The following is a 26,998-nucleotide window of genomic DNA, read 5'->3' as shown; positions in this document are numbered from 1 at the left end:
TGGCGCAGGGCTTTTATGACAGACATGGCAGTGGTGTCGGGGCAGGGGATGGCAAAGGGGAACCGCGAGTACTCGTCGATAATGTTGAGAAAGTAGACATTGTGGTCCGTGGAGGGAAGGGGGCCCTTAAAGTCAACACTCAGTCCCTCAAAGGGGCGGGTGACCTTGATAAGCTGCGCCTTGTCAGGACGGTAGAAGTGCGGTTTGCACTCAGCGCAGACTTGGCAGTCCCTGGTCATCATCCTGATGTCCTCAAGGGAGTAAGGGGCAGGTGTAGCACTTGTCCAGCTTGCAGGGATTACTGTTTTACCTGCCACACTCTCCTAGGGAAATGACAGTAGCTCTGATGATAGCATTGTAGTGTAGTGGAGATATGCTGTGAACCAGTCTTTCAGTGCTACTAAGTTCTAAGTATAGTCATTTCTCGAAGATGCGTCAGGTCAAGAGTGTATAATTTAAAATAGACTAACTAAATGACACAAGTACTTACTTCACATTATGATCATGTCATTATAAAATATATATACATTCATTTACCACAGGATTCATCATCCTGCCATTGTACCTTTTATGCGTCCTCGTTGACGACTGTTGGCAAGTTGATCCTGAGTTGTTGTTGTTCATGATGGTGCAGTCAAAATTTAACCCTTTCATAGACCTCTTGAATGCCATCAGTAGACACCAGTCAAGGTGCCATCATTAAATTGGCCTTATGTTGGAACATCAGCCTATGAATCCTGGTATCTAAAACCTTATCTGCAATTTAGGGGAATCACTTTAGAAACTGAAACAGACAGGCAGACAGACAGACTTTATTGATCCCGAGGGAAATTGGGTTTCGTTACAGTTGCACCAACCAAGAATAGAGTAGAAATATAGCAAAATAAAACCAAAAATAATTAAATGATAATAAGTAAATTATGCCAAGTGGAAGTAAGTCCAGGACCAGCCTATTGGCTCAGGCTGGCTGACACTCCGAAGCAGGAGTTGTAAAGTTTGATGGCCACAGGAAGGAATGACTTCCTATGACGCTCAGTGTTGCAGCTCGGTGGAATGAGTCTCTGGCCGAATGTACTCCTGTGCCTAACCAGTACATTATGGAGTGGATGGGAGACATTGTCCAAGATGGCATGCAACTTGGACAGCATCCTCTTTTCAGACACCACCATCAGCGTGTTCAGTTCCACCCCCACAACATCACTGGCCTTGCGAATGAGTTTGTTGATTCTGTTGGTGTCTGCTACCCTCAACCTGCTGCCCCAGCACACAACAGCAAACATGATAGCACTGGCCACCACAGCCTCGTAGAACATCCTCTGCATCGTCCGGCAAATGTTAAAGGACCTCAGTCTCCTCAGAAAATAGAGATGGCTCTGACCCCTTCTTGTAGACAGCCTCAGTGTTCTTTGACCAGTCCAGTTGATTGTCAGTTTGTATCCCCAGGTACTTGTAATCCTCCACCATGTCCACACTGACCCTTTGGATGGAAATAGGGGTCACCAGTGCCTTGGCCCTCCTCAGGTCCACCACCAGCTCCTTAGCCTTTTTCACATTAAGCTGCAGATGATCAACAGTCATCAATAATTAAGAGTTAAGTCTTATAGCAATGTAGCACCAAGTATTGCACCAGTTTTGAGATTTTATTAAAACATATACGATTAGGGTATGACAAACCATACACTTAGATGTTGTTTTCCTTCATCAAAGTCTCATGTTAGGTTTCATAATTCTGAAATAAATGATCAAGGATGTAGTACTGAAGCCAAGAGGCTTCTTTTTCCACTTAGAGAGCTGCAAATCTTTGGAATTCTTTGCTCCAGAGAATTACCTATAACCTGTTCTTGAATATAATCAAAGTTGAGGTCGATAGATTTTTGGTATTGGTTTGAAATCAACTGAACCAGTAAAAAAGGTCAAGTAATTTCAAATATAAACTTACAATCAGTGCAAAATGAGTTCCTGTGATTTATTGCTATATTTCTTTAGAAGTCCATATAGAAGGCCTTAGATCCAGCTTGAATTAATCACCACTGTGAATCTTCACTTGTGTCTACAAGAGACAATAAATATTAAGTCTCTCGCAATTTTTTAAAAAATACTATGGCATTTATAAATACAAACTAAAAGCAGGTGTTTAGTTTTAATTTATCATTAGTGCACACCATATAATAATTCTGTGTAGTTTTCCATTAATTTAATATGTATAATCAGATTACTCACAGGTGGTGGCCCGGCAATAGAAATGATTATTTTTTTATTATAAGTCCATTGTCAAAACACACAGTTACCACACTCAACTATATTGAAAGATACTTAAATGAAAGCATGCATTTTAGGACACTATCCAGTTGTGCTTTATCATAACAGTTTTTGTAATTGGGAAAATGTAAAGGAATTTCAGCAGAATCTATTAAAAAGCATTTCTCAAAATTGGCACAGTCCTTGGTGGTTTATCTTTTGAATTACTAACTGCACTCGGACCAGTTTCCATGGCTAGTGTGAGACAAATGATAAGAGAAACTGTCTATTTATGCTTTTATGCATTGAGAGTAATGGAGTTGACAATCAATATCTTTACATTTCAACAGCAGAAGAGATATATTGAAGGTCAAAAGGTGAAAATAATACTGTTCAAATGAATATTATTTTGACTTTCTTTTGAAGAAGCAACTCATATTTAACTTTATTATGCTGTGTAATTGATATTGTACTAAATACCTGTGTCACAATTGGCTGTGCCAGGTTTAAGTGTTGCTGAAATTAGCATGTTATGTATTACATAGAAAATAATACTCTATCTCCTTTGTCAAATATATCTCTTGCTCTGAGATTAGCAAGTTTACAGATCTTTTTGCATATAAAATTTCACATAGACCTTTAAAACTTTGGGTACCATTTATCTGACAGCAAATGATGAATTGAAACCATCTATAAATCTGTTCCGATCTTTATGAGAAAAGTATGTCTAGTACTGAGAAAATGAATGACCAATGAGAGGACACTTACCCCTGAATCTATACTTCCATTCTTAATACTACAGGGAACTCTATATCTTCATTCCTGCAGATGTGGAGTCTACAGTACGTCAATCTGCTGTTACGTCAGAAGGGCAACTAGAACTGAGCTGATAATACTGGGATGAATTATGGTAGTATCAGTTTAGATGGGTGGTAAATCTGATATGAAAATTCAGATTATTTGGGAATAACAGAAATTCCACAAGTTCAACAAAAATTCCCACAAACATTGATCAGTTTTATTTTCCTGCTGAATAAAATCATAGTTTAGAAATAATTTATCGGACACATGTACTAAATGAGCAATATCCCAGCGGCAGCCTAACCTCTGAAATTTGTTTCCACTGACCACAATAGAGTTTTATTTCATCAATGGAGTCCACTGCACAGCTGTTACTTGCTGTGACTTGAGACACACAATGGAATACAATTCCTACCCCTAGTTTTCTGTGTTACAAATACATTGCTTCGTTGATGTAAGTTTTAATCTGATGTTCTTATTCTGAACCCTCAATTCATATAAATATATGAAATTCACTTTGAAGGAGTTAGCAATTCACTTAGCCAAAAATATTTTGGTTCTTATATATATGCTGAAAATTGAACAAATATATTTATTTTTTTCTAATAGAGACTAATTTTGTAATACCGCTGACACTCATTAAATTTTCCTTGCATTTACTCAAAAAGACCGAATAAATAAATGATGCATAATCTTTCAGCTCCTCACATACAGTATCCTAACAGGGACGTAGAGACTGCTGATTACAAATAATAGTTATAAATACCCGTAAACTTTATTAAATGTGTGCTTTTTTTAAAAAAAACTCATAAATGAGGTAAAAGAAATGACCCAGTACAGAAGTAGCACCCTTATGTAAAGAAATCTGTGAATAAAGTATTAAAGTAACACAAAGAGTTTGCAATTCTGTAAAAATAACAATTTCCACTAAAGATTTTGGTAGTTTTGAGATAACAAATGTCTAAGTACTTCTGTTAAACTGAACTCTAATGCAAAATTCTAGGTTGCTCATTCTATATTCTTGTCTAATATGTAGCTATTGGTTTAAATAAATAACTCAGAAAAAATGTATCTTTGAACATAAGGACATCCTTGCTTCCAACAGATTCCTGCTTAAATTTATTCAGAATATCTTCTGTTGCCATTATTTTAATATTTATAGTCCTGTTGTGAATATCTTACATATTTAACATTTCAGTTATCCCAGCCAAAGTTCTGTCCCGTCATTTGGTAAAATTTCATGTTGAAAGGTCTATAGAAGTCTCTCAGCCTCCGAACCACCTCTGGGTCAATATTGGGATGTGTCCTTCCTTTCGTTTTGCCTAGGCAATGGGGCTTGCTGCTTCCCTCTGGTTTCTTCAAGCAGAGAAAGCCCTTGGTCTTGTTGAAGTAAAAGTGTTTATCTGTAATGATTCTTTTGAGACCCAGGAAGTCTTGTACTTTGCCTAGCTCCCCGGCTGGGTCATTAATTAGTCTCTCTCCACTCACAAACAGGATTTGTCCCATAGGGAAATACAGAAGCCAGTTCTCCAGGTGCTTGGCATAGATGCCAATCTGGATCGCATTCCAGGAAGTGTCAATCAAACCTGAAGTCCTGTTTTTGAAGACTAAGCTCTCAAAACTGGGTATGTTGGGTTTCTTCGAGAGAGCCTGTGTGTAGTCAGATATAGCTCTAGTGACTGGATCCCGAACTACCAGTATGAGTTTGGCATCCTTGGACATTGCATAGATTCGGGCAGCTGCTTCCTTAGTGACAAAATAACTGGGCGTTTTCTCCATTGTGACTTGTCCATCCAGAGTTTTGGGCATCAAGTTTCTGTAGAAATATAAATTGGCATTAACAATATTAGAGCTTTGCTTGTGCTAATTTATTAAAAAATACATTAAATTCCATTCAAATACAATGGGGAAAAATCAACTTTATCATAAGTCACTCATCAAGCCCTTGTCCAATTCTTCCTTGTAAAATCAATAAGCAGTAGAACTGGAGAGTTAACACAATAACAGCCAACCTGTGAAAAGGAGGGACTTCCCTTATTCTGTCCAGATTTTGCTTTTGAGAGCATTTTTGTCTGACGCAAAACTGGCTAGCAGTTGAGGAACAAAAATATCATGTGAATGCACACACAAAATGGTAGAAGAAGTCAGCAGGTCAGGCAGCATCTATGGAGAAGTCAACATTTCAGGGCAGATCCACAGACTTCCAGCATCGACACAGATGATTGTATCTGCAAATGCCCCTGGTTTTTAACCTCTTTCCTTTCTTGTCTCACTTTCCTGTGGATATTCATTTGTTTGACTTGTTAACTCTTAACTCACACAATGCTCATTGGTGTTAGTCTGCCTGAAGAACCACCATAAAATAATGTTTACTAAATACCTTTTGCTTTATGGGACTGACCTTCCACTACAACACAGTGCACATAACTGTGGAAACATCTCCAGCTCTGTTGCCCGAGTTGCTCCATTAGACTTCTTAGGGAAGCCAAAGTGAGCATCCACGATTTCCTCAGTTCCCAAGCTGGAAAATCATAGTGCTGAGCTTGAGCTGTGCTTAGCCTGACATTCAAACTGAGCAGAAGTAGTTGATTTTTACAATTTCTTTACATTGTTTTCAATATGAAGCCATTTTAACATATGTTTAGTCTATAAAATGTAAAATAAATAACATTTTAGCAATGTTCCTGTTTTCAACTTGTATCAAGCTTGTTTGTAAATGTCAAACATATTAATTTAATCGTCAAAGCGACTTCAGTTGCCCCTTTGTGGGACAGGGCCATACCAGACATCAAAGCAGTTCCATGAATGATGGCCGGATTACTGCATGCCAAAACATTGGGAGCCTAGATCTTGGTGAAAGACTGTGGTGAGTGGGAGGCAAGGCAAAACCAACAGCATGGCAGATGGATGGGTTTCTAGTAATGATGTGAGAACTGAGGATTTGCCCCAAAAAGATAGTTTAATGAAGCAGAAAAAAAGAGAAAACAGAAGTATGACTATCAAAAGCATAACATCAAAAATACTGGCAGTGAGGGAAAAAAATAGAGATTTAGGGAGGAAAGTGAAGAGCACAGGTAACTGAAGGTGCAGCCACCAACGTTAACATGAGGAACATTCAGGACCCAGTAGGTTTTAAATCCAATGAAGGAGAGTGGGGTGTGAGGATGAGGGTCAGTGGGGTGGGATTACTAAATAGTTGAGATGGATTGAGGACATGGAGACATTTGGACACAAGGCTGAAACCTGCAGCATTGAGACTACACATCAGTTTTGTCATATCCACTTATGAGATTTTATTTTTCAAAGTTCGAAGTATATTTATTATCAAAGGATGTATACATTATACAATTTTGAGATTTGTCTCCTTACAGGCAGCCACAAAACAGAGAAACCCAAAAGAACCCATTAAAGAAGGCCCAATGTGTAGAGAGAAAAAAAAAATCATGCAAACAATAAAAAGTAAGCAAATAGTGTTCAGAATGAATTTGGTATTGTTATTAGTCCATTACTGTCATGTATATTGAGATACAGTAAAGGAAAAAAAATTATTTTCATGCCATCTTGGCTGATCATCCCATACAATCGATAAACTTACATTACAGTACATTGACTCTTGGTTTGCTACAGTTCAGATTTATGTACTTAAGGGATTGTCTTCTTGATGGCCCAATCCTATAACCTTTCCAACTTATATTGTGCTGGGAACTCTTGTTTCCCATCTGCAGTGGTCTTTTTTTCATCCCGCCACTATTTCCCAAATCATTTAGGCTCAATATGAATGATGACGGTCACAAGACTGATCACATTTTTCCATTTCAACACGGTTCCATTATTTCCTCAAATTGAGTCAATCTTCAATCCTGAGGTAAAGATAAATTAAAACGCAAGTTTGCTCATAATAGAACTCAATTGTCACATAATATATTCACTTCAATTCAATCTTGATGGAGTCAGTATTAGTCTGCCAAGATATGTTGAGACTGGAACAATACTCCATATTAAGTACAGGTATGTTCAATTTGACCCACAACCCATTAATTTTCATGTGGTAATTTAAATTCAAGCATAAATAGATGAATATTTTCCAAAACCGCTGATTGTTTACAGCGGTAATTTCCTGTTTTTCCCTGTTAACTGGTCACTTTTTACTTGCTGTAAGCATTGAGCAAGCAAAATAACGTGGTTTTAATTGATGAGTGGTTCGCGGCTCGGCATTGTAATGTTTAACACTGCAAATGAATGGCATGATTTGGTTCACTGCAATTATGCATTTCAATCACAATTATGCTTGGCTTAAATTTACATTAAGCAGCAATCAGTACAAAATCCCCAGAATGCATGAACTGCTAGTTTTAATGTATTCCTGTCTGAGTAGAATTCTATCCTAGGCCAGTAATAACCCTGGGAGCACTTTTCATTTGCAACAAGTCACTGGGTATTTTGTGGGCATAATAACAAGAAGGCCTTTGATGTTAGGGAATAGTTTACAATATGCATTTACAACAGCACTTCCCTCTCCAGAGTAATGGCTTCACCAGCAGGACACTTGCTGCACTACTTCAAGGCTCTATCCCAGAAGAAAGTATTGGGATTAATCAGCAAGGCAGAGGGCTGATATTTAGTCCTGCAGCAGCCCTACTACCCCTGAATATAGAGCATATGTCTTCTAATATCAAACTTTTTGTCCATGGTTTTATTGTTGTTGGCTATAGGAAGAGGAACTGCTCTGATTTTCAGTTGCAGACTCATTCGGGCGTGGGACTTCTCTCTTGAGATATTCCATCCACCCTAGTTTTCTTATGCTCATGGTGCACACTATTGCTGGAGTATGTGGTTATGTGGTTGCCAGCCATTCACTAGTATCTTTCCTGGGTGATTAGTGCATTAGTGTTCATCCAGATAGAGGGCTTTTATTTCGCTGACTGATTTCTAAACTGGATCTATGGCAGAGTGAGGAAGTCAGAGCTTCTGTTCAATTACATGCGTCCTTAGATTCCTAGAGAGATACTGAAATGAAAAAAAAGTTCCTCTGATCCACCAAGCCCACATTGACATCAACTATCCATTTATCACTGACTAATCCGACATGAATCTCATTTTATGTTCTCTTGACATTTGCATCAATTCACTATTGATTCCACCAGTTATCTGCACGCTAGGAACAATATACAGTGACCAATTACAATATACAGAAGCCCTGAAGCCTTTAGGATATGGAAAGAAACAAGAGTTCCTGCAGGAAATTCACACAGTCACAGCTGAATGTGCAGACTTCACACAGACAACGGCCAAGTGGTAACTGTGAAGTATCAACTCTTTTGTGGCATCTCTGGCACTGCGCCATGCTACACTGACTAATCTAAACTTGATCCAATCTAGAATGAAACTCTGGAGCCATCCATACGGATATTTCTTTGAGACCTGCTATATTTTAATACTAAATCCCTCCAGCAATTGATGTGGCCCATAAATGACACTGCACTTTGCATGGTAAATTAAGAAGGCCTCAGTCTGGGATCCTGTTGCCTACTTGACTAATGTGATGAGATCAGCACTGAAGGAAAATTGAACGATAGTCCAACCTATTTTCAGTGATCTGCTAAAAGTGATCTGTGAGGTGAAGATACAATCTGACTTGATTGTTTCATCCTCTGACTGCTGAGGATGGACTGATCATGGAGCAAAACTCACTTCTCACACCATCCCTGTGCTTGGAAGCACTTCAATCTTCAAACTGGGGTGGCATGGCAGTTTAGTAGTTAGTGTAACACTAACACCAGGGTTCAGTTCCCCCACTGTCTGTAAGGAGTTTCTACAATCTCCCCATGACTGTGTGGCTTTCCACTGGGCGCTCTGGATTCCACACCCATTCCAAAGACATATGGGCTAGTATGTTAATTGGTCACATGGGTGTAATTTGGTGCTGTGGGCTCACTGGACCTGTTATTGTGCTGTATCTGTAAAACAAAAACTCTATTCCATCGTTTCAGATCCCTGGATTGCTTCAGTTCTGCCCACCTCCGTCACACCCTCTGGCCTTGAGACATATGAACTCTCGAACTTGGTACATGTGCATCTGCAATACTGCTGTTGAGAGTATCTCCAGTACCCCACTGGTGGCTCATAACTTCAGTTATCTTGATCTTAAATTTCATATTCCCTGCTTAAGCCTTCCCAACTCAGTACCTCCCCCCCCCCCCCCCCCCTTCTGGGATGCTTACTTTTCTTTCTTTTAGGCCTTGGAATTAGATATTATTTGATAACAGTCTTTTTAAACACTTCGGCCCACTATAGAGGAGCAAAAAACTTGGACAATCTAACATCTTAACCATTATTAAAGGAAATTAAAAGCCAGTATGAAGTACCACACAGATACATTTATTGCTCCACCTGGGCTTCATGTCTGCTATGAAGGATCTTCAATTCATTCTGAATCTCAAGAATTCATTCAACCCAAAATATCAGTTTATTTTTTATATTGTTCCTGGTCTCCTATGCACTTCTTTTGGAATTTCTAATTCTTTTCCAATATTCTCAGATTTTTTTTTGATCTGCCACTAAGCCATAGCAATCAACAGTGTGGAGCTGATTGTACCGTTAGACAATATGTGTTAAACTTCTACCTGCTACTTTTCACTCCTAAAATAAAGAAACACTGGGAAGAAAAAGTAGAATTAAAACAATCTATATAAATATTCAAGAAGGGATCTGCAATTCAGGAAATAAAAGTAAGGATTGAATGAAAGGTGAGAAGAACTACAGGAATTTAAATGGAGTGCAATGTTCCTTGAGTTGTGATTTGCTAGAGATTGTGTCATAACTGGGATTAATAGTTAGTAGTTGACAGCTTTGCAAATCAACACCTTGACATAATGGTCATGGTGATAGCCATTATGTGCCCAACCATTGGAAGGAGATGTAATGAGCACCCAGGGCTATAATTCTAACAAATTGTTGCCATCTTTGTTATCACTGAGCATTGCCAGTTCGTAATAAGTCCCTTTCAGAACATGGTAAAAAGTAGAATGAAGGAAGACGAATTTGAGAAAAAATGTGGAATTACCTTTTTTTTCCTGTTAGACAGTGCTAATGAGATATTCAGTGACCTGAGAAAATGAAATCATTTGAATTGAAGTGAGTTTGTTGTTGTTAAAATATCTTTTAAATTTGAAAAATGTAGAATGGCTTGGCATAGATTGCTGGATACTATGTACAGTATTATATTTCTGTCAAAATCAGATTTTGCTCTTTGTTTACCTGCATAAAGATAACAGCCTATTTTTATGTAGGAACCTATAGATTTTCTATCAATATTGCATCATCAAGCAAGAAGGTAGCAAAGTCATTGAAACCTGATCGGCCTCCAGTTACTCTTGTTCCCCGTTCTCTTTAAGATGTTAACTTGATTCCAGGAGCAGTTTATACATAGTACCAAAGTGGATTACTGTACATACATGAGGCTTGATAGCTGTGGCTACAGGGCAAAGGCTCTAGTCATACATTGAAACTTTGGGACTAATATCAAAATCTGCACACTTACATTGGAATTCCATGGTTTAAACAAGAGCAGGTACCTCCCTCTAACTAATGGTGCTGCCACCAGTGCTGTTGGAATCAGGTATCACTGCACACAGTGGCAATCAGACTTAGTTCCTTGTTAATCTGGGAGTTTTTTTCAATATGAATGCAGTTTACTCACAAACTAAGATACAGAGGTACTGTTTATCAGAAGGCCCTCCCTTCACCAACTCAAGAATCTACACTTTGCAACATTGGTACACCATGGCAGCTAAGTATTCCAATATTTGGCTACACTACAACAAATCACAATAGAAACACCTCCACTTCCACACCAAACGATATAAATCTGCTGAAGTAGCCATTTAGAAAACTCTCACTATTATGAAAAATCATCACTAAATGTAGAGAATCTAAAAGTCAAAACCTGAAAGCAGCTGGATTTCCTGGCACCCCTTCCCTTTTAACTCTTTGACCTTTAAGTCTGTGGCCCTTGGTTATTGACTCCTCAACTAAGTGAAATGGGTTCTTTCTTTTTAGGGCTTTCTTATGTATTCTATTCATCATTATTTTGTCCACCTCATTTGAGTCCTCCCTTCCCTTAACACCTCCACTCTCAAAAAAATCTCTACCCAATCTTTCCCCACACTCCAATTGCCCTCTCCGGGAAATAATCCCCTAAATCTCCTCTGTACAATGTAATGAATATACCACAGTTGTCACCGACTTCATTAAGATCTGCGTGGATAAGTGTGTGCCTTTGAGAACATAATGGACAAATGCAAATTAAAAGCCATGGATGAATCTGGAGATCCACGGTCTGCTGTATTCTCTTCCATGAAGACAAAACTAATGTATTTGTTTAATTGCTCTGTCAGTTCTTTGCACCTCATTCTTCCATTTCTGTCTGTAAATCCTTCGCTAAAGAAGGAGACCAAACTGCTCTGTCATTTTCAAGATGTGGTCAGTATAGTTACAACAAAACTTTTCTTCTTACTACATTTTCACGGTTGATTCTGTTCCCTAACATTATATTCCTGTATTTTTCCATATCCCCAATATATCGCAGATATATTCATCTTAATTTAACAATTGTGCTAGCCTTAATTGCCATGTGGAAAATAGGAAAAGAGTTCTAAATTTTTACTATTCCCCCCCCCCCATGTTATGCTATACATGTTGCACCATTACTTAAGGGTTACTACTGAAAAGTTCATCATAAAGGCTGTGACCGCCGACCTGTAAAAATAGTTTCTCTCTACTTACAACATCAGTTTGTGCTAATAAAATGAAAGTTTATGAACCAAATCTTCAAAATGAGTTGTCAATTTTTCTTGATATGAGAATGGAAACGTATTGAGAAAAAAATGTAAAGAAGGCTTGTTTTGAGCACAAGTCTCTCTCAAGTTCTCATTTGAAAATGTACTGTATTGTAAAATGGACGAAAAGAAAGCCCCAGGATCTCAAAGCACAGAAAGAGGCCAGTCAGCCCATTCAAAATGTTCTGATTCTGGAACAATAAGCCTCTAAGGAGTGTGGCCTGAGTTTTACAGTGCTGGACTTCTTTTCAGATTGTCACCACACATCCATCTGTTTGTGTGTTTGCAATCTACAGCAATGGCGTGCTGAAATCTACGGCAATGTTAAATGTGCTTGGCAAGCTACAAAGCTTTCTTTTATTTACAGTTAATGTGTTCATGGTTATAAGATTGTGGGTTGGATCAAGAGTGCAAGAGTGGGTTATTAATGATTTACAGCTGTTCTCTACAACTTCAATCTGTTTTGAAGTTCAGGGAATTCAAAATCCAAAAGTCAAAAGAACAGTTTAATTATTTATTACAACTGCTGGCACTGCTTGAAGGAGAGCTTTGTGTACAATAATTCAGTCCATAATAGCAGTGACCAGCAAAGCACGTTACGTTCTGAAAACTAAATCTCAAATGAAAAGGACTTGCTCGAACCACTCAGTGTGATGCATTGGAGAATACGGTCTGTGGATATTCTTAAAGATTGACTTTGGCTGTGAACCTACACAATAATCTACACAGGTGAACCACTTATGTGCCTCTGGAATGCCATACCTGAATTACATCTAATTTATTCCAGACTGTAAACATTGCTAGGATTAACATTTATATCTAGAAATCGCTGCACCCCTTTTTTTTAAGAATAGGTGACACATACAGCACCTTCTGCATGGTGTCCTTCTATGTGATCCATCAAAAAATAGTGAAATGGTTGAAAAACCTGATTAAAATAATTAGTTGAAAAACATTATTCTGGGTTTGAATGCAGGATTATTAACCTGCAATGATCTCACTGCACAGATGTTGCCTGATCTTCCGGGTAATTCCTTATATTTCTATTTTTTTATTTTAAAGAAACCCTGAATTATACATTAAAACATTACCTGTGCATTACCCGGTGGCAATTGCCTGCAGAGTCCATGCAGCTGGGAAGTGAGACAGTTCTCTGTGGCAGTCACACCATAATAGCATAAACTACTGCCATAGAGCTGGGGGGAAATGGACATAGAATTATTGTCATACACTACAGGAACTGGATCAAGGCCCAGCTTGCGCCCATTTTTTCTCTCCACATTCTAATGAGCACATTCTAATCTGATCCCAGCACTCAGTTTCAAAAGAGACAATTTACAACAGTCATTTATCCTCCTATCAACACACATCTTTGGGATGTGAATGGAAACCATGGCAACTGGAGGGAACCTAAATGGTCAGAAGGAAAGCATGCAAACTCCAGATTGTACCAGATGTTGGCTCAGAACCTGGATTTCTGGAGCAGTGAGTGCACAGGTCTCCTAAGTGATCCACCCTACTAGCACTAGTTCCACTGGTGTGGGCTGAGGGGGACAGGAGGATGATAATCATGACTGACTCATGAGTCTAATGTCATGTACTCCAAAATACATTGAGTTCATGAGGGATCGATAATCATAGCAACCAGCACGGAGATGCTTAATATAGCAAAGCTGAAAACTTTCTCAATGATGCTCCTGGGAAAATGAGAGTATTGAGTCAATAATTACTGTAGACTACCTGATAGTGGGCCAGAGTCAGTGCATCAAGCTACATCACGCCTAGGCTACTTTCACTGGACTCAGGCACCTCTGTCATCTGAAATATGATTTCTTAAAATCATATTTTAAAAACTAACTAAGAATCAAACATGGTCTGAGTGCATCAAGTGTTTGTAGACCAGTACACTCTGGTGTATAAGGAATCCTGACACAGTTAAGGGTACGTATTCCAGAAATTTCAGCATTTTGAGACAACAGTAAAGTAGTTAGGCAGAACAGCAACTTAGCATGAACCAGTGTTAAAGTATAAGTCGATTTTAAATCTTAGACGTATTTATCTCTATAGTCTTGTTCTGATCAATATCCTGTGAAAACTCAGGAACCTGGCACTCTGACAAGTTGCGTCCCTTTGTGCTGGACATCTCATCCCTGTAGTCCTGCCAGCACCACTTATGCCCCGCAACCTCCAGACCCAGCTTTCCAAACGCTGGTGCAACCTCCTCAGTTCAATGGACTCAAATCTCCAGAATTTCTTTCCAAACCCCTCTGCTTCGTCACCTCTCCCTTTTCTTCTTTTGAGAGTTAATGCATCAAATAGCGAGCACAAAGTAATTAAAATTAAAGCCACTTTTCAAACAAAAACAACAATGATTTGACAGCCTTTTCCCAATCCTAGCCCAAATAGCCAGCAAAAGCTCAGTGATATATTCCAGGGTGGTGATGTAGGACTGTTTAGCTTCCTTTGGTAAGGGTCTTTCACTGTAGTGGCTACCAGTGGCTCCGTATGAGTACTGAGCACAGTCAATTCCAAGCCTAAGTTTGAAGATTTTTAAATTTGATCTGGTGCTGCAGTGGGCAATACAGTATGGCATATCAGATCCTGTTTTTTTGCAGCATCCATGCATTCTTGGTTCTTCCATCTCAGTGTCCCACGATTACAGCTAAAAAGCATCAGGAACAGCAGGGTCAAAAACAAACACTAGCAGCAGGGCTTCAGTTAGGTCAGTCCTGCGGTAATTAGATCTAAGAATGACTGTAGGACCTTTGAATATTCCAATACTTACCTGGAGGAATTTAAAGCAGATGTTGTAAAAAAGATCTAAAAACTTGTAATCTATGGAGTTAATAAATATTAGACTGATAGACTTATACAAGGTGGAAACAAGACCTTCAGTCCAATTTGTCCATGCTAACCAAGTCACCTAATTGAGCTAGTCCCGTTTGCCTGGATTTGCTCAGATATCACTGAACCTTCCCTGTCCTTGTAATAATCCAAACACCTATTAAATGTTGTAATTGCACCTGCCTCCACCACTTCCTCCAGCATCTTGTTCTATTCATCAATACGTGGAACTGTGTGTCTATGTCATACAGGTGGGTACTGATTTTGCTGTAAGTATCATGGTCCCTTCTGGCGATCGCCCACCTGGTTATTTTCCTCAGGAATTGGGTCTCAATCACCTTGCTTAGTTCCAATCATTCTCAGGTTCCACTAACTACAAATACCTGCTTTCCATCAGCAAATGCTGTATAAGAACCCCGTGACCACAACAAGGAGCTGCCAGATCATTTGGTCGACTCGTGTATGAGTAACCTTGTTCCATGGTTCTTAGGACTATTAGTTCTAAGTCTAGCATAGTTCCTGAATTCTCTACTAAGACCAAGATTCTGGGTAAAGACTCCCTTGGCACCAATTGCACGCTCGCTATGACCGTAATGCCTCCCGACTCGGCCTCCGCACCCGTATTCAGCACTTGAGTTCGTTCCACCGCCATGTCCTTGCAACAGTAAGGTAGAACAGGAAGAGGTCATTCTAATATAAGTAGATGATAAACAAGAGGGGTGTCATTAAATTATGAGTAGGCATCAAACTAGAGATTGGTGCGGTCCATAGATCAAAGACAAATATAAAAACAGGTCTGATGAAATGTTATAGGTTTTTACAAATAAAATGTTGTGAGGTGTCTTATGTTTAAGAAAGTCCATAGCAACTCGTTTATTGTAATCCAAACACTGAAATCAAAGTGTGCTAACAGATCTTCATGTAATTACATCATCACGTCAGACCTGCCTCTTAAAGTGAAGCCCAATTCAATGTCGGTGGTTGTGAATTATGTAAGTTTCCACCGATTACATACTCCACCCCCAGAATTCACTAAAACCGGCATTGTGAGCCTGTCTGAGTTCGGACAAGCCAGTCGGCTCGGGTCCTGTGTTCCTTGGGTGGACGAACAGCAGAGGCCTCTGGCTCATCCAGAGGTGTGTTGACACACTCATGGTCATATTGTGATGGCAGAGGCATGGTTGCGGAATCCTCCAAATCTCAGTGGGTTGGTTTAAGGCGATCTACTGAAATACATTCAGGCTTACCCCCTTCTTCCTATGATAGGAGTTTTTTCTCTCCGTTCTAAAATGGGTAGTGGACCAATATTAGGGGGCCTCAGGGGATTTTGGTGTGCATCATGGCAGATGAAAACAAACAAGGTGGAATGTAGGTCAACAGGAACCCATGAGTCCTGTATACCATGATGTGAGGTAGGAATAGGTGCAGAGGGATTGAGGAGGGTGAAATGCTGTTGAGAGTCCAACCAGGCAGTCATGGCATCAGGAGTAAAATCACCTGGCACTCCTAAAAGCTGCTATACCAGCTCAGCCGTGATTGACTGCAGGTCCTCAGTTGGAGCTGTTCTGAACTCAGAAGACAATCATGCCAACACTCATCCATTGGGGAAGCCTTCAGAGCAGCCTTTAAGGAGCAGCGAAACTGCTTTCATAACCTACTGGACTGCGGGTGATATGCCGTGGTGTGAGGGAGCCTATTGCTGAAGTTCCGGCCATCGCAGCCCAGAGGTCTGATATAAATTGGGGACAGCAGTCAGATGAATTTTCAGATGGAATGCGAAACTGAGCAGACCAGACTCTGATAAATACCTGAGCCGTGTCTCCGGCTATTGTCGATGTTAGAGAGATGATCTCTGATCACCAGGCAATTCTTTCCAGCATGGTATGGAGCTGCATGAAACCAAGGGAAGTGGGAAGAGGAACAATAAGGTCCATATTGACATGGTCGAACTGTCGCTCAGGGACCTCAAAAAGTGCCAATGGTGCATGGACATGACGATTAATTTTTATCTGCTGGCACTCCACACAGGCTGCAGTCCAATCATGCGTCTCCTTTCTAAGGCCATGTCACACAAGCTTAAGTTCAACCAATTTCAGTGAGGCCTTGTGGCCCAGATGTGAGGGGCCATGTATGGAGTCAAAAAGAGTCTGTCTGCAGATACTGTGGAGTGAGGATGACTGTTTGAGACATCACCCAGAAGAGAAACTCCAGCTTCCCCAGACTTAATGTCAGCCAACTGCAGGCTCATGACTGCTGTTCTTTAAGCCTGGGCCCCTGGGTCAGTAGATTGATTGGCTACCATGCCAGCACAATCAACCCCTATGTGTACGGCCTCAACGGCAAACCCTGACAGGCAATCAGTCATGGCATTATTTTTCCCCTTGATATGCTGTGTATCAGTTGTGAACTCAGATATGTGGGCCAGGTGGCGTTGTTGTCGTGCAGACCAGGAGGTTGATGTTCTTTTGTTCATCGCGCACATGAGGGCTTTGTTGTCAACAAACTCGGTGAAGTGGTGGTGCTCTCAAAGAAAAGGAAAATAACGGTCAGCCTGATAGAGTCCGAGAAGCTGATGGTCAAAAGTGCAGTTCTTCCTTTCAGAGCTGCTGGCTGAATAAGGCGAGCGGCCGCTATACACCTCTGGCCTGCACAGCATAGTCTGAAGCATCAGTAGTGGTGGCTATGGGTGCACTGAGGGAGAGGGTGCTCCTGTAGGGTCACATGGGAAGGAGCTCACTTGGTATCATCACGAGATTAAGGGTGTGGCATTTAAGCGCACAAAACAGAAAGAATGTTCAGCAGCTGGCAGAATGAAATAGTGATAGAAGTCAACATACCTACAAACACCTGCAGCTTTTTAGTAATGCAGGGCAGTGGCAAATCCATAATAGTGGCTACTTTTGATGAGAAGGATTTTGCTCCTTATGCAGAAAAGCGATGGCCAAGAAAATCAATGGTTGACAACTCAGACTGGCATTTAGCAAGGTTAATAATCAACCAGTGTTGGTTTAAGCACTCAAAAAGTGTGCATGGTTGGATCTGTATGCATTGGTGACAGATATGTCATCCAGGTAAACCAAAAGGAAATCTAAGTCTTATAATACAGAGTCCATCAGCATTGGAAGTGTGTTGCATTTTTCAGCCCAAATGGCATGCACAGAAACTCAAAGAGGCCAAATGGGGCTATCACAGCCATTTTGGGAATGTCCTTCGAGCACACAGGCACCTGATGGTAGCCCCTAATTAAACTGGCTTTGGAAAAAAATTATGTTTCCAGCTAACTGTGTCGAAAAGTCTTTGGTGTGTGGGAGTGGATAACAATTGGGGGTGGTGGGCTCGTTATGGCGTCAGTAATCACCACATGGGTGGCAACACCTATCAGCCTTAGGGACCATATGGAGGAGCAAAACCCAGGGGCTGTTCGACGGGCATACAATGCCAAGTTTTTCTAAGTTGGCAAAATCAACCTTCATGGTTGCCAGCTTTTCTGGGTCCAGTCTACACATGCAGGCATGGACTGGTGGGGCAGTTCTGGAAATGTGGTGCTCAACCCACATGTTTTGTGACTGTAGTGAAGAATGTGGGCTTGGCAAGGTTCAGAAGAAATGATGTACCTCTGCCTGGCTGTGTGTAGGCTATCAGTCATTTTATCAGGCTCCCTATCATCCTTCACAGGCCCATTAGCGAAGGCTATGTGAACTTGATTGTGCATTTGCTGCATGAGGACTTCTTTAAAAATAAAACAACGATGGTGATTTGCTAAGAAAGACAGCATGTGGTCCATTTGTTCTGATGGCTTAGTATCCCCGAAGCCAGGTAAGGAGAGCAATTGTTTGGTGTGCTCATATTCTGTAATCCTCATGTCTGTAAAACGTGAGTTTTTAGCGATCGGTATTTATCACATATAGGCGAGTGTTCTAGTAGACTCACTGCTCTCGATGCTGAGTGATGCTACCACATAGTAGAATTAGGTTTCCATGGTGATTTCTTGCTGCGCGAATCAGGCATCAGCTTGTACAAACTAAGGATCAGCATTTTGCTCCCAAAGCTCTGACAGCTTTAAAGGAACTGCATTGGCTGACATATTCAATGACTCTGGAATCATCCTGGTGCATTGGGGTCATCAATGTAGGTTTTTGCAAATAAAACATCATGAGACATTTAATATTTAGGAAAAGCCATAACAACTCATTTATTGCAACCCAAACACTGAACACAGAGAACATCATGGAATGATATCATCACATCAGACCAGCCTCTTAAAGTGAACTGAGTGCCAGTGGCTGGGAATTACGTGCATATCCACCAATTACATTACTCTACAATGTCCTCAACAGTGAACGCTAACAGTGAACAGTGTTTAACTCTCTGCAGATGTCACCTGAGTTGCTGAGTATTTTTGACATTTTTTGTCTTGGTTCACTTTTTGAGGGTCATATCATTTAAGTAGACAAAGAACTGGAGCAGGTCACAGCGTTAAAACTCACTAATCAACTGAGGGGGCATTATAGGGTTTTCAGAAGGTGCTGGGGGTGGGGGGGTATGTACATATTGGATAGACGACTCTGAAGGTCAATCATGCAGTTCCCCAGTTGTGACACAACTGAGTTAAGAAGAAAAGCCACTGCCAGAAACGCTTTTGCTGTGATTAAATGAGTTACAGTGGAAACAAGCAACAAGAGTGCCAAAACCAGACAGCGAAGGTGCAATGATGCCATCAACCTCATCCCAAGACAATGAGGAGCAACAATGCAACGTGCACTCAGTCACAGAGAAGCTTCCTTGTGAATTCACCAGGAAGAATAGCACGCCTAATGCACAGATTCAAGCCAGCTCTCAGGCAAGCGGGAGTGATGTGTCATTTGCTGAGAAATTAGGTTGGATATGAATGACTGATTAAATCTTTATTGGCTAAGTCAACTGTTGAGATAGAGTTTGTGAACTACCATTGCCAGACCAAACATAAAATCGTTTAAAATTTGAGGCTAGACAAATTTATTTATAGCTTGCATTTTCAGTTTGATTTTGATTGAGTTCATGGTATTCTTTGGTTTCCATTAGTGCTTGGTAAATCAGTTAGTTTTGGTTACTGAAAAATGCTCCACTCAAGAGGTGCAGCAACATTCAAAGAGCAACTAAGCTAAATTGGGAAACAATTACAATTCCAGACTAGTTCAGTCTCTAGCTCAATTACTTCTTCAGCAACATATTTAGCTTCTTTCATGTATTGGTCAATAAGTTCAGTTCTTCACCCCATTTTTTACCTGCGGCCTTAATCTTCCAGCATATTTCATCATTATGGTGCCACTGACCAGCACAGCCCACATGCAAGTTAAATAAGAATTTGTGAAGTCAACATGCTATTCTTAAAGCAAAACAAATGAAGATGTAAATATTAAACACAAAAGATTCCGCAGTCTGAGTAAAGACTTTAAGCCCAAAATGTCAACTGTTTATTCCCCTCCAGAGACTGACTTGCTGAGTTCCCTCTGCATGTAGTGTGCATTGGCCATGATAAACATTTAATGCCAGCGGGGTAGTTCATCAATGAAAACCAATTAAAAAATTATCTCCCCCAGAAAGACTTTAGAAATATTTTCTTCAGTTTCGTGGGTTAAATATCAAAATATTTAGACACCAAACAAATTTTAAATGATTTTTATCTTTTATCTGGTTGGACAGAAATTGCACCATATAACTGGTTGGTTGTGTACTGGCTTCATTCGCATGGAGATTTTTTTTTCAACTTTTTCCCTCCAATTTCTCCTCCTTTTGTCTCCTCTTTCTCATGTCCCAAAGGAGATCCCAAACTCCATGAGTGGGTTTTGAAGCTGTGTGGGATTTAATGTAAGGACCAATAGTTTCAATGTCCTGACCTTCAGATTTCATATACACACATAAAGTCTAATTCTTTTTGCAAAAATCCGATGAACTTTATTCCATCAATGAAACAGGCAGTCTGCAGGAACACAGATGTTACTGTAGATAAATTGAAACTTTCACTCAACAATTTGGTGATTGAATCCTGTGGAAAATTGTATGAAGTTAAACAGCAATTGAAAGCAATTTAAGTAAATGGAAATCCTGAGGAGAAGCAGTAATCTATTTCTGTTGTTGAAAAAGTAGCAGTTGATGTGAATTTCAACTGAGACGAGTAAGAATACCTGGTACTGATGCGAAAATGAATAGCTTTGACAGTGACAAAAGGATATCAGAAACATGAAAGGCAGAGATTTTTCATGTGCACACTAAACAAGTCAACCCATCAATTATTTGAAATTGAATTAAGAATTTGAGGTAAACCTGTATATTCAGGTAACTGATAGAAATAGTAAAATGAGTCTGAATAATTCTGAATGTTGCTGTGTGAGAAAGGAGGGAATAAGATTTCTTTTTTGACAAAGGAATACACATGTGGAATAGGAGAAACAGTGAAAGAGCAGGGCAAGGCTCGAGGAGTGAGGAAAACGGAACTCTATAGGGAGTAGTCAAGAAAGATTAATAAACTGTCAAAAGTGAAAATTGAAAAGTCATCGATCAAATCTGAAGAAGAGAGTGGGGAGGAAAAAATTTAAAATGTGTATATTTCACCAGAGTATCATTCTTCAGAAGAGAAGAGCAATTATTGAAAATGTAATATGTCCAGGCAAATACAAGGGCACATTAAAAAAAATATCAATTTTGAGTAGTTGTTAGATGCCTTGGCAGCAAATCTAACAAATGGGAGGAGATTGGTTTATGTTTCTAGCTGTGAATTGATCAGTTGTATGATTTAAATTTTACGAACTACACAGGAGAGTGTCATATCTGAGACCACAAGCAATTACAGCAGTTTGGCAGCAGTAATCATATTGAATGAAAGATGCATTACTGGCATTGCACAAGGGTACCAACTGGAAATAAATCTTTGTATCACTACCAGAAGATCTAGTGTTTAGTTCTTAGTTCTGAGTTCTTCAGTGAAGTATAAATGCTAAAATATCATAGAAGTTATTGGAAGAAAGTCATTTGCTCACTGTGGAACAAGCTGACGGTGTGACTGTAAGCAAGCTCTTCTGGTGATGCAGGTTGCAAAGAATAGCCATTTACACTGCAGGATAAAATAGCAACTTAATAGGACTTAGAAATGGTTCAGGAGAATAGATGTTGTTGATCATAACTAGTGAAGAAGAGAGGTAAGTTGTAAATATCTTTGTGACCTCCGTCAGGAAAACATTAGAAACTGTAATACTGCCTGGGGACTAGAATGTGGCTTATTAAAGCTCAGTCTTACAAAAGAACACAAAGAGCTACAAGCAGTAAACATAGCATTTACTGTTGTTAACATATTAGTACACATCTTGAAAGTGGAGATAATGAAAGGCTAGGTTAAGTACGGTGCTAGAGGATCAGCAGAGATCGAAGGGTAATGAATATTCTGCATTTCTTTGAGAAAGTGACATTGGTAATAGAAGCCCGAGTTATGATAGATTTAGATTTCACTGTGATACAATCTCAGATGTGCCTGCGAATAGAACTGTGTTAACAAGACCATGGTCACCGGTGGACCGCTACAGGGATTGACACAGGATTCATTGGTATCTGCAGTGTAGATAAATGATTTGAGCTGAAGGCAGAAATAAAGCTGAAGAACTTTGCAGATATTGCAGAAGAATAATGGACAAAGCCAAGGTAATGTGTCTAGGGAAGTGAAAAAAAGTAGCAATATAAATTTAGGCTACAAACCTCAACAATCTTCCTAAAACCAATAGTAGTGCGCAGCAGTAGTAAGGAAGGCTAATTGAATTTTGGGATTTATATACAGACAGATAGACTATAAATCCTAGAAAGTGATACTGAGTCAGAACAAGGCTTTGCTATTGCAAAAAATTTTCTCTGATCTCCTACTGCAGTGCTATCCAGGGAATGTAGGTGGATTGGAAATAAACAATTGATCTAAAAATTAAGATTTACTTTGTGACCGGAGGTTGGAATTTTTTGAGATTGTTTACTTTGAATGAAAAGTTTTGAGAAATATAATTCAAATGTTCATACAAATCAACTGTGATAGTAGGCCACTCAGCCCTTGAGCCTGCTCCAGCACTTAATAAGATCATGGGAGAACTGATTCTAATCTCAGCTCCACTTTCTTTTGCAGTTCTGGGTCCCTCCAGGAAGAGATATATAGGGCTATTATTCTGGCTGATTGTTTGCAGCTAGCAGTGAAATGATGCACTCTCTGTTGACCTCGAAGAACATCACCTATAAAAAGTGACTGGATCAGTTTTCTCCTGTTCAAGGAGAATTGATCCAGGACAGGTACAGATGTAATGAGAAAGTCTGTGGTGTGCATGGGCAGATCCATCAGTAGACATGTTCCATCCCAATCATTTTCACAGTCAATGGACCAAAATGCACAAATTCTACCCATCCGTTCAGTTGTTTTATTGAGCTTCAAGTAGGAAGAAATGATTAAGTTAACAACTGTAATATTACAAACTATTTAGAAAACTAAAAAAAAATAATTTTAATAGCATATGCACTCAGTGGCTACTTTATTAGAAAGAAGAGGCACCTACTAAAGTGGCCATTAAGTGTATGTTCATGGACTTCTGTTGCTGCAGCACTTCAAGTTTTGTTCAGTGATGATCTTTTGCACAACACAGTTGTAAGGAGTGGTTATTTGAGTTATAGTCGCCTTCCTGTCAGCTTGAACCAGTCTGGCCATTCCCCTCTGACCACTCTCATTAACATGATATTTTTGCCCTGCTACTCATAGAATGTTTTTTTTTTGTTTTTCCACTAATCTCTGTGAACTGTTGAGAATGTTCTGCATGAAAATCCATGGAGATCAGCAATTTTTGAGATATTCAACCATCCCATCTGGTACTATCAATCAATCCACGGCCAAAGTCATTTAGATCATCCCTCATTCTGTTATTTGGTCTCAAAAACAACCGAACCTCTTGTCCATATCTGCATGCTTTTATACATTGAGTAGCTACCATGAGATTGGCTAATTAGATATTTGCATTAGTGAGTAGGTGTACAGGTGCACCTAATAAAGTTGCCCCTGTGTGTACTTTACTTGAAGCAGTCATCTGAGAAGTTTACAATCCACAAATGGAAAATTAGCTTCTTAGCTTCAGAATATTTACTAAAGTATAAATGTTGTTTGGAATTGCATTAAAGTTTAACACCTGCAGAGCATTTTACAGTGAGAATAACCTGAAAATGTTCATCAATTCAATGAGTTTGTGTGTTAGCAACGAAGAAGGCAGGATAAGAGCAGAGCTTAGATAAGTAGGCTGAATAACAAAGTTGCTGTTACCTTTACAATAAGATATTAAAGGTCATGGTCATCACCATGTCAAAACTCGGGTCAACAGTTCACTTTCATTGGCTCTAACAAGGGAGCATGACTACATGTGTATGTTTTAAAAACTGCAAAATATTTTTCAGATCAACTTGGGGATTAGATTTCCAGTAAGTAGGAAAGACAACTATTGGTGAAAATCTAAATGAGAATTGGACAGGTCTGTCATGGTGAAGTAATTGAAGAATAAAAAATAATCTCCTGGAGGAACTCAGCAGATCAGGCAGCATCCACAGAGACAATTGTTTAAGTGAGGACTCTTCATCACGATTGACCATTTCTTCTACAGATACCGCCTGACCTGCTGAGTTAATTCAGCAACTGGGTTTTAGCTCTGTTGTCCAGCATTGGCAGTTTCGTGTGTTTGTGTAATTTGTTTCTAAGATCAATCCTGAAACAAAAAAATAATAATATCCTCTTTATTTCTATGTTCCTAAACTGGGCTGCAGAAACAAGCTTTCAAACTTCTAACTCATGAGATAAATACTGCCTAATTTACTAATAATGAACACTTTGGCAGGTAAAATACAGCCTTGGTTTTTGACCAGTGAATTATTATTCAAGTTGTCACTGATCAAAATTCCCTTTGGGTGGCACAGATTTTTTTGAACTCCTCGGTGGCAATGCTTCAGATTTGGACTGTAGGTGTCAGTGACTTCGGATGGAAGTGCAGCATTTGTCTGTTTTGTCACAAAAACATTCAGGGTTTCCACAGGTGCACAGTTAATTGCAGAACTCTTGAACTTGAATGGCATAAGTGGATATTTGTCAGGACCCTCCACAATAAATTCCCCATGGAGTCAACTGATGGAGTCAAGTCTTGCTAGCGTTCACCAAAGAATTAGCTTCCTGCCTCTGTCTCAGGTTACACATGACACATGATCCATGACCCCACTGATCTCATAAACATTGTAAGGAAATGAAGGGAAATAAAAAAGTTTCTTTTTCAATGGTTTCAATGGTTCTATTTAGTATTAAAGAATGTGTACAATGCACAACCTGAAATTCTTACACTCCACAGACATCGTCAAAAACTGAAGAAAAACTCTGAAGAAGGAATGACAGAAAAAAACGTAGAACCCCAAAGCCCCCTACTCCACCCCGGCGCAGAGGTAGTATCACCCTCCCCCTCCCCCATTTATTCTAGCATAAAACATCAGTATTCGCACCACCCACCATGCAAGCAACAGCAAAGAGAGACCATCAAATACATCAAAAACTAAATGTTCACTCCAACATTTCAACGTCCCTCAGGCTCTCTCTCTCTCACTAACAAAGGAGATACAAATATCGCTCCTTCCACAGTGACAGGGGAGACAACAGCCACTATTTTTTAAGATGATTTGGTTTGTTTAATCCATAATAACCTCCTAAATGTTTAAATGTTTTCTTTAGATGTCTTTTTTTATATTTCGTTTATTCTGGTAGTTTTAAAATGTTTCAAAATATCAGCATCAGTCAGAGACACTTGAAGACCTGTGCAGCTTTGATAGGTGTCTAGGAAGTCAAAGCTGTAGAGAGTGTCAGTGCTCCAGTGTATCACGGGAATTCCTGCCAATACCGAAGCCATGTGAGTGGAGTCCAGGATACTGACTGCCAGCAAGGTGAGGCCTCTGCATTCCAACAAGTGAAGGAGTGTTTGGGTTGGCCATAATAACATTTGAGAGTAGTGGGCTTGGGCCTGAATATAATAGCTCTTTCTTTCTCTTCAGGAATAGAATCACAGAGACAATCACCAAGCATCGTTCTAATGTTTATGGAAGACATCATGAAGTCAGCAAGTGTGAAAAGGAACATGTTAGGAATTGAAAATCAGATGAGCCTGTGACTGAAAAAGAATCAACCAGGAACTTAATATAGACAAATTCTTATCTGAGCTCATTTCATTAATTGATGATTCATCTCTAAGGAAAGCACGAACTTGGTCATATAGAAGTCACCAGTCATGACCATAGACAACAGTAGGGGGACTAATGGCTAGGTTCTCTAAGATGTGGGGAATTTTCTGGCTGCAAATTCAAAGTCTCTGAAAGTATGGACTGAAAATATTAGAAAGCCAAATGAATCCTAAAATGGAAGAAATTTCAGGTGTTACTGAAAAGAACTACATTTACTAACCAATGAAATTTCACTTTAAATACTGTGTTACTGTAAAAATATGATGATTAACCACAGGGAGTCAACTGCACCATAGACAAAGAATGCTAAAATCAGTTAGGCAATTTAGCGTTTCTCTGGCTTTACATAGGACAGTGTCACTCATGCTTTCACTGATCATACTGCCCATGACATTTGTGAAAGGCAATCCGTTGAATATAAAAAATCATGATCAAGTTAGGTAGGTCAAGCCTGAGGTTTTAAGATTTCTGGTTCGACTATCATTCAGTAAATTTTTTTAAAAAACTGCAGTTTAAGGAGTTTATTGAAACATGTATGCTTGTCATCGTTATCCCAGGAAGTAATTAGATTTCCATGACCAGTTGCAGTAAGAATAAAGTCTTTAGGATTTTAACAGCCAAAACTCATAGAATGAAACACATGATCAAAGTGAGATTACTTACAAAATATCACAGTACATTAAAACCATTGAACTGAAATCTTGCTCTGATACAGCTCATGTAATTATAAATTTCATGACCAGTTTAAAATACAGAACAAATTAAGCAGCAGCATAATTGAAACCTCAACCAATACCAAACCAATTAGGAAAAGACTTGATGAGATGATAATCAACAAACTTGGTAAAAGGTATGCAGCTTAATTTCATAGGTAAAATAGTGATCATCTCAATGTGTGACATCCTTCACCCCAGATACTGTATGCTAAACCTATTCAAGTCTCCAGAAGATGTGGGTAAGAGGTTGCCTCTTCCCAACATCGAGGCATGTGTTTTTAACATAACTTTCTCATATTTACCCATAAT

General features: G+C 39.4%; 1 protein-coding gene across 1 annotated transcript in view; it reads right to left on the bottom strand.

Moving 5' to 3' along the window:
• Positions 1-2,094: 2,094 nt before the first annotated feature.
• LOC132380140 (heparan sulfate glucosamine 3-O-sulfotransferase 3A1-like) overlaps positions 2,095-26,998 on the bottom strand; it is a 176,883-nt gene continuing 151,979 nt past the window's right edge. The window contains exon 2 of the mRNA XM_059948753.1: positions 2,095-4,855. Coding sequence (XP_059804736.1) covers positions 4,234-4,855 — 622 coding nt within the window. The 3' untranslated portion in view covers positions 2,095-4,233. The remainder of the gene's footprint in view (positions 4,856-26,998) is intronic.

The sequence above is a fragment of the Hypanus sabinus genome, chromosome 23 (assembly GCF_030144855.1).
Source record: "Hypanus sabinus isolate sHypSab1 chromosome 23, sHypSab1.hap1, whole genome shotgun sequence".
Taxonomy (NCBI): domain Eukaryota; kingdom Metazoa; phylum Chordata; class Chondrichthyes; order Myliobatiformes; family Dasyatidae; genus Hypanus; species Hypanus sabinus.
The sequence above is the reverse complement of the archived record's forward strand: the minus strand, read 5'-3'. Positions and strand labels throughout refer to the sequence as shown.